General features: G+C 56.9%; 1 protein-coding gene across 10 annotated transcripts in view; it reads left to right on the forward strand.

The window, feature by feature from the left end:
• KIFC3 (kinesin family member C3) overlaps positions 1-13517 on the forward strand; it is a 51684-nt gene that overhangs the window by 9264 nt on the left and 28903 nt on the right. For 5 of the 10 annotated variants that reach the window (XM_058279938.2, XM_058279936.2, XM_058279934.2 and 2 more), the window contains exons 3-4: positions 7589-7793; positions 10331-10476. In XM_058279938.2, coding sequence (XP_058135921.1) covers positions 7628-7793; positions 10331-10476 — 312 coding nt within the window. In that variant the 5' untranslated portion in view covers positions 7589-7627. Of the gene's footprint in view, positions 1-3733; positions 3786-7588; positions 7794-10330; positions 10477-13517 lie in introns of those variants that run through there. The other 5 variants (XM_071209146.1, XM_071209147.1, XM_058279937.1 and 2 more) reach the window with 4 other exon arrangements.

Below are 13517 nucleotides of genomic sequence, written 5' to 3' on the forward strand. Positions count from 1 at the left end.
ACTGAGCCAAGACGAGCCCACCTGACCATGCCAGGGAGGGGCAAGGAAGGTGGCCTCTGAGCTTGAAGGACTTGAAGGTCACGCAGGAACTGGCTGAGGTTGGTGGAAGCAGATGGGAGTGGATTGAAGGAGAGGGGCCTTCCCGCAGGGAGCCCAGCATTTGCAAAGGCCTAGAGATGATGGAATCTCAACTTAGACCATTAAAACTGGAAAATCGTGTTCATCTTATCTGTGCTTTGCTCTGGGTTACTACAAGCATTTTAGTTTGCTGAAGCTGCTCAAAGCAGATGTAAAATGGGTCGGCTTTTACAATGGGAATTTATTCGCTTACAAGCTTACAGTTTCGAAGCTGACAAAAATATCCAAACCAAGGCATCATCAGGCGATGTCGTCTCCCCGAAGACTGGCTACCGGCAGTCCTGGACTCCTCTGTCACCAGGCAAGGCACCGGGCGGCATCCGCTGGCCTCTCCCTTCTCTTCTGGGTTTTGTTGCTTTCAGCTTCTTTCTTCCGAGGTTTTCTCTCTCTTTGTCTGAATTCCATTCTCTTATAAAGGACTCCAGGAAGAGGATTAAAACCCACCCTGAATGAGGCGGGTCACATCCTAAGTTAAGATCCAAAGATCCTACTTACAATGGGCCCACACCCACAGGAATGGGTTAACTTTAAGAACATACTTTTCTGGGATCCACGTAGCTTTAAACCTTTCCACTATGAGAATCAGATCAGGCACAAACTGGCTTTCCACCCTCCCTCTCGGTTTCTCTTCGTACGCCTGGCCCTGACTGCTTTTCTGAAGGCTGCCTCGCCCAGGGCTCAAGGAGTTCCAGGGCCTTTGACCACGAAGATGGAGCTGCTGAACCAGAGGGCATGGGCTGGCAGTGTTCGGCCATTGCCTTTTTGTCTGGCCTTCCCTGGGACAGCCATGCCCCTGCCAGAGGGTGGGCAGGGAGGGTAAGATCAAAGGCAGGACCCCAGCGTCCTCATTCATGGGCTCCTGAGCCTGCCCGTGAGCGCCGGCAGCCTGCCCACCAAACATCTGTGAAGTGTCTAGGGGTAGAAATGATCTTGGAGTCAGTATGTAGCCCCTGGTGATGCGCATTCTTTAAAAAAATATCCACCGATCATGAAACAATTTGTTTTTACATTTCAAGCCGGAGGGGTATCTGTTAGAATTCAGAAAATGCCTCCTCCTAAACCCTGTTTTCTTTTGCCTTCACCATTGATCTGATATCCCCGCAGTGATCTGTGTTTGTGCAAGGGTGAGCGTGTGTGTACACACAGACGTATTGCACTCCCATCTCAGCTCTATCACACCCTGGCTTGATGAATTAACGTCTCTCCTGTAAAATGGGCAGATAGTGGTGCCCAGCTTATAGGGTTTTCAGAGTTAAAGGGGATCTTGTTTATAAAGAGCTTAGTGCATGCCTGGCAAGGGATTAGCTCTGAATAAATGGCAGCTATTATGTACGTAGGGGAAAAAAAGACTTTACTAAATGTTGGCAGCATTTATCTCTAGTGGGCGGGATTATGGCTACAATGAACATCTATTACTTTTGTAATCAGAGAAAAGGAACAATAAATGTTCTTACGAATTTAAAAACCTGGCTTTGGCTTTGTCAGAAGGAGCCTGCAGTTCATGTGAATGTATCAACCCTCAAACAAGACAAGGCCTCCAGTTTTATACCATGATTTTAAAGACAGCTCACTTCTGCCCCAGGCAAATAATAGGGACTATGGTAAAGAAAGATACTTGTCAGAAATCTAAAGGGACCTCATCCTGGTCCACCTGTGTAATCCCCTGATCACTGTTTTCTGGAGGACAGGCAGGGGGTTCAGAGAAGGTAACTCTGAATCAGGCCTTCTCCCCAGTCCGGAGGGCACTCTAGGTTTTCCAGCTGGAAATCTCTTAACTCTCCACGGAATGATTCCAAGAGAGTGACCTTTACTCTCTCTTGGCCCATCACTTGGACATCTTGGTTGGAAAATAAGACACACACTAACCCACTTTCTGCGCCAGAGCAATCCGTGTCCCTGCCCCTGGCCTCTGTCTCTGTTTCAGATTCTTGACTGCCAGCCCAGCACCCTGGCAGCAGCAGGAGAGGGAGTGCACCTGGACTCGCACCACCCTCTCCGGCCCCCTCCTCACTCCTCCTGGACCATCCCCTGCCAAGCAGAAAGGGGCAGGGTGCCCACCCTCCTCAGATTATCTGCAGAGCCAGCGGCGGCCAACGGCTGGCTTCGCAGCTTCCTTTCTTTCTCCTCCTTCCACACCCTGGAGAGGGAATAGCGCTGCTGACTCCGGAATAAAATGCCTCTTCTGTTCAGGAGACAAAGAACAGAGTGGCTCCTCGGGTCAGCTGTCTTTCCGGGCTGGATGGCCCCCTGTCCTCCCCCACTCGTCCCTTAAGAAAGGCGGGGACATCTGGGACCAGGCTGGCAGCCACTACCCGCTCCCGGGACGGCTGGATATGGAAAGCGTTTTCACTGGCGCTTTAAGGAATATTTTACCTTAAAACACCCCAAGCAGCTTCCCTGCCAGGGAGGGAGGGTGCTGTGGCTGGGGAAGGAGCCTGTCCTAGGCATGCTCTAGAGCAAGTAACCCCGTAGAGCAAGTGGCCGTATTACGTGAAAGCATGTGGGAGCACGCGTGAAAGTCCATGTGTGCGTGTGCTAACCAGAGTGCGAGAAAACGTGTGCACTAGAGTGAGAGCACTGTGAGAAAGCATGTGTGAGAACGGGTGGAAGTGCCTGTGTGAACCAACCAGGGTATATGAGGGCATGTGTAAAAACGTGTTCTAGGTTGAAAAGAAGGTGCGTATTATTAGTGTGGATAACGTGTACTAGAGCATGGGAGAAAACGTGTGTACACGTGTATGTGAAAGCAGATGCATGTACAAACTAGATGCGCGAGAGCACGTGGGAGGTGTGTGGACATGTGCTACAGTGTGAGTGCACATGTATGAAAAGTGTGTGAGGACGTGTGGGAGTGGAAAGGGTGTACGTGTATACTGGCCCGTGAAGACAGTACATGCACTAGATTTTGTGAGAGCATGTGAGGAAAAACATGTGAGGACATGCGAAAGTGTATGTGTATGTGTGGGACAAAACTGGTGTGTGGCAGTTTTGTATTAAGGTTTGAGAATGTGTATACCAGAGCGTAAGAGTATGTGACAACGTGTGTAGGGCATGTGGTATCAACTAGTATGTGAATGTGTGAGAACATGTGAGTGTGTTCGAGGATGTACTAAATGAGTGTGTGAGGTCGTGTATGAAGGAGTGTGTGTAGAGTATGAGACCACGTGAGCTTTTGTGTGTACTGCCAGTGTGTGAGAGAGCACAGGTGAGAATGTCTGTGTGCTATGGTGTGTGAGAACCCGGGTGTGAACATGTGTGCGCCCGGGGGTGAGTACGCGCGGGTGCACTAGAGTGTGCAAGGCCCCAAAAGGCGGGAGAGCCAGAGTGGGCAGGCCTGGAAGGAGCACGTGAGGCTGCAGGGTGAGAGGCCCCGCGCGTGAGTTTGAGTGGGAGGTGTGAGTGTGCAAGGCGCGCCCCCGGCCGGCGCGCGCGTGTGAAGGCGCGCGCGCCGCCAACCCGGAGAGGGTCGGAGCCGGTTGCCATGGGAACGCTGCGCGGCCGGAGCTAATCATTTCCTGTGGAAAGTGTGCGGGAGGGGCGCGAGCCCGGCGGCCGGGGCGGCGGCGTGGAGCTGCCTCTGCGGGCGGGCCGGGCCGGGCCGAGCCCCGGGCGCTGCGGCGGCGCGGGATCCTGCCTCCGCCAGGCGGGTGAGTCCGGGGCCCGGGCGGGCTGCGGGCGGGCGGGGGCGCTCCGGCGACGCTCGGGCCACCGCGTCCGGGCCGGCCCGGCCCGCGGGACCCCCGGTGCCCGGGCCCGCTAGGGGGGGGCACGGGGAGGGCCCGGCCCGGAGACCAGCTCCGCGCCGTCCCCCGCTGCCCGGCGGCGGCCGTCCAGCCCGAGCCGGGGACCTTGCCGGGAGCCGGGCGTGGGAGCAGCACGTCCCCTGGAGGGGGAAGAGCGTCCGAACCTCCGATCCGGTCTCCCCAGCCCTGCGGGACGGGGCCGTACCCGGAGCCGCGTGTCAGTCAGTGCCGCCCCTTCTCCCTCCTCCGTGCGGGGCCTCCCACCGCAGAGGTTCCCTGAAGGCTGCAGTTTCGGGCTCTCCCCCAGGTCCGGGCCCTTCGCCTTCCCCTTAGCGGGGCCGGGGGTGGGCTGGGCCAGCTGCGAGGTGGGGTAGGGCTTGGGCAGGTGCCTCTGAGCCGCGGGGACCGGGGCCATTGCCAGCCGTAGGACTGGGGGACCCAGCAGGAAGGGCGAGCCCAGAAGCCACCCCTATCCACCCCCATTGCCAGGTAGAGCAGAACTCAGGCGCAGCGCAAGGCCTGGTGCTGCGAGATCTGATTTTAAAGAGGAAACAGTGATTGAATTCTCAGGGGCTCCCCCTACCCCAGCACACCTGCCTCTAGGTTGGGGGTTGTGGCCACCCGTGGCCTTTCCCCTTCCCTGAGCACCCGTCCTTGCCGGGGCGTAATCCCGGTGCCCTTGATAAAGTAGCCGTCTCCTTGACCGGGGGAGAGTCATTTGCCAGGAATGCAGCCTCAGAGAGGGGCCCTGTGTGTGCAGTGACTGGACGTTAGGGACGCACGGTGGTGAGTTCCGTCCTTGCTGGCATCTGGGAGCGGAGGATTTGCAATTCAGGTGTCCCTGGAAAAGCCAAGACATGGAGTTGCATGTGTGCGGGGGAGGTGCCAAGCCCTGTGTAACCCCGACCTTTGCCTGCTCGGCGAGGGGTCTAAGCCCTCCCCAGCAGCAGCCCCGGGGGGCCGTTGTCAAGTCCGTTCACCAACTGATCTCCAGGGAGGGGGTGGGAGTCTGCAGCTCTGCTGCCTTGTCCTAAACCGGGAGAGGTAGCTACCCCTCTCTTCCCGCTGGACCCTCTGCGTTCTCCCGCCCCAGGAGAGAGCGCATTCAGAAATAAAATGTTTGAGCTCTTTGTGCCAGTATTGCTCTGAATACTTTATACATGCACTAGCTGACCTCTCCACCAACCCTAGCAGGTGGAATCCTCCTCATTTTACAGACGGAGAGAATGAGGCGCAGAGAGGCCAAGTAACTCTCCCAAAGTCTCCATCTAGTAATTGGCAGTGCCAGGCCTCGAACTAGCTCCCTATGAGGTGCCCCCCCTTCCACCCCATGAATCCTAGGGTGGCAGAGGCCCCAGGATGCCAAGTTGGTTATCGCATGCCCATGCAAGCAAGGGGAGGAAGGGTGCTTCTTTCTGGACCCAGAATCTGGGGTTTACTTGAGGTTCCTTGATAATCTTGACCCCTCACATACCTCTAGCTGCTAAATTTAGCTGCTTTTTCCTCCTTGGGATCCTGCACACACCCTTCCTCTTTCTTCCTGATCTCTTCCTGGCTGCCTCCCCAACATCCTTTCCTGCAAGCCACAGAAATACTGTCTCCTTCTGCCCCTGCCCCTCAGACCTAGCCGAGCTCCCCCAGCCTGGAGTTAAGCGTCAGTGCCTGGCACTGCTTCACCTCTTGGGCAGCTTGGCACACAGGTGGAGCCGTCTCTCTCCTTGCCATTGGGCAGCTGGCCTCCGGGGTTGGTTGTGTGTCCAGCTTTGTGCCAAGCTGCCTGGAGAAGGGACGATTGGCGGCTGCCCTTGCTTCCTCTGCTCCACACTGGTCCATCTTGATTTCCTCAGCAGAGCTGGCCCACATATTTAGATTGGCCTCTGCCCGCCCTTTGGCCCACATTCCTGCCCCCGCCAGGGAGATTGCACCCAGGAGCCGCCTCCTGATTGCCTTTCTCAGGCGAGAGGAGAAGAGGGGGTGTGGCCTCCTGCCAGAGCTCAACAGCCTCCCACCCCAGTTCTCCCACCGTCTGTCCCCCTGTGATGCTTCAGTCATTCCTGTGCCCCTGCAGCTTGCTCGACTCTCCCCCATGCTGAAAACCACATCCTTTCTCTTCATCCTCTTCTTCTCATTCTAGCCAAACTTCCCCAACAGAGAAGGAGGTGGCTGCTTCCTCTAGCCCCTCCCCGCTGCTTGAGCCACCCCAACTTTGCCCTCTGCCCTCTGCCCTGCTCCATTGACCGTCTCTCTTAAAGGGCCCCCAGGGCGGTTCTGCCTGTCCGGGTTTCCTTCCAGTTTGATGTCTCTGGGGTAACTTGCCGTCCTTGCCTTCCCCTCTCTCCCCAGTCCATGCTGAGAACTCTGCACTGGCCTGGCGCTCCTGCCACCTCTCTGACCATATTCCCTTCCCACCCTGGGAAAGAGCTCTGTGCTCTCCCACTTGCCTCTTCTCGGCCATGGCCCTGTGACCCTCTGGCCTCCCCAGCCCAAGTCTCAGTCCCCAGCCCTGATCTCTCTTCTGAGCTTCAGTCCTGCGCTTTCGTTTCAGGGCATTTGCCCTACAAGCCATTGCGAGTGCCTGGTGTGGGCGCAGCTTGGGTTGCGAAGAGGAAGGTGCCATGGGCCCTGCCCTCAGAGCCAAGGCCTGTCAGGGAGGTGGACATCGTTCAAATAGACATCCTCACTGCCTGGTAGAAAGTGTCCACTGCTCAGGTGGCTCCACTAGGAAGCGGAGGTACCTCAGACTCAATTTAGCAAACTCCAAGTCCCTTCTTCAACCTGACTTCTCTTTGTCCAAGCCTGGGTCTCTAGCTTGGTCACCTGAAATGCCTTCTAGGCTGCTTTGTGCATAGTAGGTGCTCAATAAAGACTGCAGTAAAGGCTTGAACTCCGATCTGATCATTTGCTCAGTTTGTAAGGGAACTATGGGCTTTCCTTCCCCCACCAGTGCTCCCTTCAACCCCCATTTTCCCATGGTACCTGGTGCTGACCTACAGCCTCACCTGTGTGCTGTTCAGCTTGTGAGGATTCATTGAAGTGTTAATCTCCCTCCTGACCAGGAGTTTTCAGTCCCGATCAAAGAGGACCCCTTGCACGTGCCTGGCACACAGGAGGCACTGGATAAAGAATTATCAAATGAAGACTGAATGCATCTTTGTATCCCAAACTTGTGCTTGCCTCATTTTAGGCACAGGGTGAAGGTTAGTTGAATACGTGAATGGATGGGCTGACTTTAAGAGAACTTGATATATCCAAACCTAACTTAGTAACAGGACAGTAACAGTAAAATGTCCCTGTTCATGACAGCCAGGGGCCTTCTGAGCCTCTCCTCGATGAAATGTTATTTCAGAGCAGTAGCTGGTTGGCTGACAGCCCTGGGTGGGGGAGCTTGAAGCTTAAAGGTTAGGCACTCTGCTAAATGCAACGAAAATGAGGCATCTGGGGGGGGAAAGGATTTGATTCATGGAGATGCTTCCTTTATCTGGGGCTGTGACCCCCTGTGTCTTCCTCATGCCAGACCCGGTGTGGGAGGTGACCAACACCTTGCCCCCTACTAGTAACACCCCGAGATGGTGACAGGTCCGGCCTCAGCCCGGAAGCCTGGGGTCCTTGGGGGCCATTGGAGATTGGGCAGCTGCTCCGGCGATCAGGGGACCCTTCCAGGTGCCTCCGCTCCGGTCACACTCCTCTCCCCCTCCTTCTCTCCGCAGGTCCCCCGGCGCCTGGAGCAGCCCGCTGAGCCCCGGGCCATGGTCCCTTCGCGCGGGACCTGGCACCTGGGAGCCACGCCCTCGCTGCGGGGCCTGTGGCGAGTGGGCGGCGCCCGGGAGCCCGCGCGGGGGATGGCTCGCCCCGCCCCAGCCGGCCCTGCAGCCCGCCCTTTCCCACACACCGGCCCCGGGAGGTTGAGAACTGGTGAGTCCGCATTTTTAAAATGCCTCTCTATTTCCCTTCCTTCCTCCAGATACCAGAGATGAGACTGAGGTTTCTGGCCGGTTCCTAAACTCAGCCAGAGCTGTCAGGTAATTACAGGGTACCAGGCAGCCCGGGAGCCCGGGCGTGGAGTCGGGCGTCGGGCTCCGGGGCGCTCCTGCCCCGCGCCCCTGCCTGGAGAGTGGAGCCTCGCAGACCGAGTTAAACTGTAACGCAGGCTGCGGAGCCGAGGGGAGCACCCCCGCCCGGCGCGCTCTGAGAGCTGCCAGGTGGCCGGCCTCTGGCTGCCCCCTTGTCCCCAGCCGCTGCGGGGCTCGTGGTCGCGTCGGGGTTTCTGCCCCAGGCTTGTAAACAAGGTAGGTGGAGTGGCGGCTCTGACACTCGATGCCGCTTGGGCTGGCGCAGTGGCTGGCGTGAGGAGTGGACCGAGGCCGCCCGGGAGCGTGGCCTGGCTGGGATGGGTGCCACGCGCTTGGGGTAGGTGCTAGCCAGGGTGGCTTCTGCAGCGGCTCCGACGACAGGTGGGCAGGGACGGCAGATGGGCAGTGAAGGGGGCCCCCGAGGCTGGTCTCGGGCTGCGTCCCCGGGGAGCTGTCCACGCCAGCTCTCCTTTCTGGGTCAGGTCTCCCGGTGCTGTGAACGTCAAGGTGCGAGTGGCTTCTCTGATTCTGGCCAAGGGCTTGGCTGCCCGTGGCCCTTCTCTTGAGCCCTGGCCTGGGCAGATGGCCCTGGACATAGGGAGGGGATAGAGGAAGGGGCCTCCTGGCAAGGTGCTATCTAGCAGGAAATGGGGTTCGATTTCTAGACTGTCCAACCTGGCAAAGTCCCCTTAGACCATCAGATCCAAACCCCTTGAATACAGAAGGGGAAACTGAGGCCCAAGGAGGGCTCCCAGCAAACTCTTGAGTTCCCTCTCTCCTGCCACCCTTGTGCTCTCAGTGGCACCCCGTGTGGGGGATGCCTTCTCACTGCGGGGGGCCAACCTGGGACTGACCACTCCCTGACAGCGGGGCTGGCTGGGGCTGACCCCGGGGGCCCTCAGGGCAAAGCTGGGACTTTTGGGTCCGACAGCCCAGTTGTCTAGAAAGGTCTGAGCTTGGTCCTCCCCCCACAAGGTTGTCCTAAGGATTTCAAATGTAATAAGAATGAATATTGCTGTCCTTAAAACAAAAATGAAAATCATATTCCCTGGAAAACCAAAAAAAACAAAAGTATAATGAGGAAATAGAAGTCACGTGTAAGCTTGTCACTGAACATTTCTTATAGGTCCTTCTAGTCTTGTGTGTGCGGTACAGGCATACAGGTCTATTCATTGGGTTTGATGAGGACGATATGGCCACACAGAGTTTGACCCATTTTTAAAATTTTAAATATTAAATTAAAGATCAGATTTCAAACGAAATCCTCTGTGTGGAATGGTAAGAGTAGCCTCCCCTGGGTAGGGTCTAGGCCAGCTTAGCTGCCCTGGGCCCGTCTGTGCCTCCCCACCCTGTCCTCCTCACTCTCTGCCTCCCTGAACTGGGCAGCGGGCTGGGAAGCCCCCCTCTGGAGCCAGGTGGGTGGGATCTGCCTGCTGGCTCAGCGTGACCCCCGGCCTGTCGGTAACCCTCCTGGGCCCGCGGCTCCCTGCCTCTCAAGGGGGAGAGTGCACGCAGCTCTTGGGGTAGTCGTGGGGCACTGACGGCTGCCATACCCTGGGGGCCTGTATTGGTGGGTGCCTTGTGTGCCAGGCGCTGTCCAAACACGTCATGTGTCTCTTCCCACTTCACCCTCACCACAGGGCGCTGAGGCTGGTTCATCACCCACATTTTACTGACAAGGAGGCAGGGGATCAAGGAGGGGGAGGGCCTGGAAAGCGCTTGGCTCGGGATATCCTACATCCCAGGGCGGTGGCCCAGAGTTTGCCCCAGACAGTGAGGGGAGCCCTGTCCCCTGCGCCACAGGCTGAGCTGGGGCTGGCTGGGCCTGGGGGTGGGAAGGGGAGTTAGAGCGTCGGTCTGTAGCCAGCCCCCCACCCCATCTGGTGAGGAGGCAGGGTGTAGGAGACACAGGAGAATGTTTTAGCTAGTCCTGAAGGTGCTTTCGGAGCGCCGGTGGCCGCCCAGCTTGGAGTCGGGCTTGATGCAGGCAGGGGGAAGTTGCCACCTAGAGGCGGCCGGGCACTGCACCTCTGAAGCTTTGGGCAGGCGGGGTGGCGTCTGCTGCCCTTGACTGCTCTCTCTAGAGGGTGCTAACGAGCAGCTGCCAGCCCCTGTAACTGCTGTGGGGTGAGAGGAGTCCCTGGAGAAGCCTGGGGAGCTCTCCCTAAGGGACTCGGGGAATGGCTTGTCCCAAGACGGGACCACAGCCCCTGCCCCGTGCTGCCCTCCCTGCTGCGTAAGGCAGGGGTATGAGAGGCTGTGCGACCTCCTGGCCAAGCCTGGGCCAGCCGGGCATGTATGGAAGCTGAGCTCAGTCCAGGGCCAGCCTTCTCTGGCCAGCAGTCCAAGTGTCTCACCTAACTCTCTGTCCCGGGACAGGACGAGGAAAAGACAGCCCAGCGTCACCCGGGGACGAGGACTCCGGGGCCCGGAGCGCGGCTCGCCCGGCGCTAGCGCAGTGCCGGGCCCTCAGCCTGGACTGGGCGAGCCCTAGGAGCCCCCACAGACTCTACCTGAGCGTGCAGGTAAGCACGGGCCCGTGCGGAAACGCCAGGGTCCGAGCCTGGTGGGGGGTGCCCGACAAGCTCCCCAGGGAAGGAAGCACCGAGGGAGAACTGGGGTCCAACCTGGAGCCTCTTTGCCAAGCTCCTTGCAGCCCATCCGCCTGGGAGCCTGGTGGATAGAGCAATTTGCTTTATTAGGTTATCTCGGGGAAAATCTCACAGGTGTCAGGAGCTTTTCAGCCGCACCCTGACTGAGGTGTTAAAGAGGGAAATGCGGGACCTTTGCTGAGATGGGCAGAGCCCGGAAAAGGTGTCTGGGGCAACAGGCTGGCTTTGGGGTGTCTGCTCATCCCCCGTTGGGCGTGTGTGTCTATGGGCACAGTACTTGTATTTCCTCATCTTACGTGAGAATCCAAAGCTAGACAGGGGACTTTACCAAACCTTGGCGTCTTTTCCTTTGCAGTTATCACCCAGTGACTTTTAAAGGACCCATTCTGCACTTATGTGTTTGTATATATGAATGCTCGTAGAAATAATGCATAGTAACAGTAGTAACAGCTGCCATTTATTGAACCCTCCCCTGGGCCAGCAGCTCTCCATTCACCGTCTGCCCTCATACCAGCCCAAAGGCACAGAGTTGTTCTGAGTTTAGTAGACAAGGACGTGGACGCTCAGCGGGTTCCTGACTTGCTGCTGGTCCCACAGTGAGATGGGTCTGAACCCCTCCACGTGAGCATTGTAACATCTGGTATGAAGAATTCACATGAGGCAGAGATGCAAAATCTAGAAACTGAGAGCCTCTTTTCTCTCTTTGAGAAATCGATTACTATGAGTTTGTATTTTTCCATTCAGTACTTTTTCTCTCTTATACAAGCACTTAACTATGTTTAGTTATGCGATGCCTGTTTATTTTTGCATGCTCTGTGACTCTCTCTTGCCCTTAATGGTAAATCTTAGTGATTTTCCATGCATGTCAATATGCGAGGACCTGTCTCACTCTTTTAAACAGCTGCACAGTATTCTACTGCAGGTTGACCGTGAATCATCTGACTGAGCCTCTGTTTATTGCTGATTGCAGTGAACCCCTTAAACACGTATCTGAGCAGATCGTATTGAGTATGTGCAGGGCAGCATATTTAAAAGGAGAATTGCTGGGTCAAAGGCTCTGCACATTTCTAATTGAGCCAACCATTCAGCAGATATTTATGAAGTGCCTAATATGTACCAGGCCCTGAGCTGGGTGCTGAGATACAATGAAGAACAGAAATAGACCTTGCAGTCTAGTGGAAACCCCAGGAAAGTATAAATGCAGATGTGACAATGGCCATAGAGGAAGGGACAGAGGTGAAATAGCAGAGTTATCAGGGGGTGTCGCCAAGGTCCTTCCAGGCCCTTGCAGAAAGGGTCGTGCACATCCTCACCTTCTCCTGACGTCTCTGCTTTAGACACCGCCCTTTCTGGAAGCCACGTTTGCGGAGACTTGAAGGGGCACGTGCAGATGGAGCAGGGCGGGATGGGCTGTGGGGACACACGTGCCCTTTGTGCAAGTCCTCCCTTGTGCAGAGGAAAGTCCCGGGCCCTGGGCAGTGTGTCGCCCCAGCCCCTGCTCTGAGCACAGGCCCAGAGACTGGTATAGCTGTGGGGTCAGTCTTGTGCTTCGAGGTCTACCCCAGCCCTTCTCGAGTGGTTTACCTGAAAACCAAAGCCACGGTCAGGTCTGCCGTGAGAACAGTTGAGGAAACCCGAGAGAGAACCCGTTTTTGCCTGTTCTCTTCCTCCCGCTCGAGCCATTGGTAGTTAAATTGGGAGGAGGAGGTCGGAAACCCAGAGGCTAGTGTTGGGCGGTGGCTCTGCTCTTGAAGTTTGATTATGGGGTGCTGGGTTGTGGCCGCGGCTGAGTCCTGGGGTCAGCAGATCTGCTGAGGCTCTCCACGCCGCTCCCGCCCGCTTCCAGCTGGCATGCGCAGACCCCTCCCGCAGCTCTGCAAACCCCACTACGTTTATAGGGGCTTCAGGGTCGTGGGGCCGACCTAGGGTCTGAAACATCGTTGGTGGGCACCGTGAGGGGAGCCGGTGGGCCTGGCGATGCCCTGGCCTCCCGTCAAGCAGTTAAAATCTGAGAAGCGGCCTGTGCAGGCGCTGCCGGAATTCCCCACCCCCAGGGGCCTGCCTGCCCTTCCTGTGGCTTGGCCAGCAGGCCAGAAATAGGGTAACCTTTGCTCCGGCCAGCAAGTGGAAACTTCCAGCTGCTGCCTGGCCACCGCCGCCGCCAAGTCTGCCTGTAAATCGCTGTGGCAGTTGGTTGAGGGGCAGGAATTCTCCTAAGTCCTGGAGCCGTACTCACCACCGACCCTCCTCAAATAGAACGCGGGGTGGAGAGAGGGAGGCCGTGGGCTGTGAGCGCACCAGCCCGGGATGCTGCTTTTCTCTTCTTTGCAATTCTCCATATTGGCTTTTCTGAATATAAACGTACAAAACTTTGAAGATCACAGAAATAACATAATGATAATGGCTCCGATGTATTGTCCTCTCACTATGTGCCGGGTACTTTCTGAGTCTTTTGCTCTAGTTAGCTCAGTTACTCCTCACACCAGCTGCGGGAGGCGGTGCTGTCACTGTCAGTTCTGTTTTGTTTTTTTTTAAGATTTATTTTATTTATTTTTCTCCCCCACCCCCCGCCCCAGTTGTCTGCTCTCCGTGTCCATTCGCTGCGCGTTCTTCTTCTTTGTCCGCTTCTGTTGTTGTCAGCGGCACCAGAATCTGTGTTTCCTTTCGTTGTGTCATCTTGATGGGTGAGCTCTCCGCGTGTGCAGTGCCGTTCCTGGGCAGGCTGCACTTTCGCGCTGGGCAGCTCTCCCCATGGAGCGCACCCTCCGTGCGCGGCGCCCCTGTGCAGGGACACCGCTGTGTGGCAGGACACTCCTTGTGCGCATCAGCAGTGCAAATGGGTCAGCCCCACACGGGTCAAGGAGCCCGGGGTTTGAACCGCGGACCTCCCATGTGGTAGACGGATGCCCTAACCACTGGGCCAAGTCCGCTTCCCTGTCAGTTCTGTTTTAAGA

The sequence above is a fragment of the Dasypus novemcinctus genome, chromosome 18, assembly GCF_030445035.2.
Source record: "Dasypus novemcinctus isolate mDasNov1 chromosome 18, mDasNov1.1.hap2, whole genome shotgun sequence".
In the NCBI taxonomy this organism is placed as follows: Eukaryota; Metazoa; Chordata; class Mammalia; order Cingulata; family Dasypodidae; genus Dasypus; species Dasypus novemcinctus.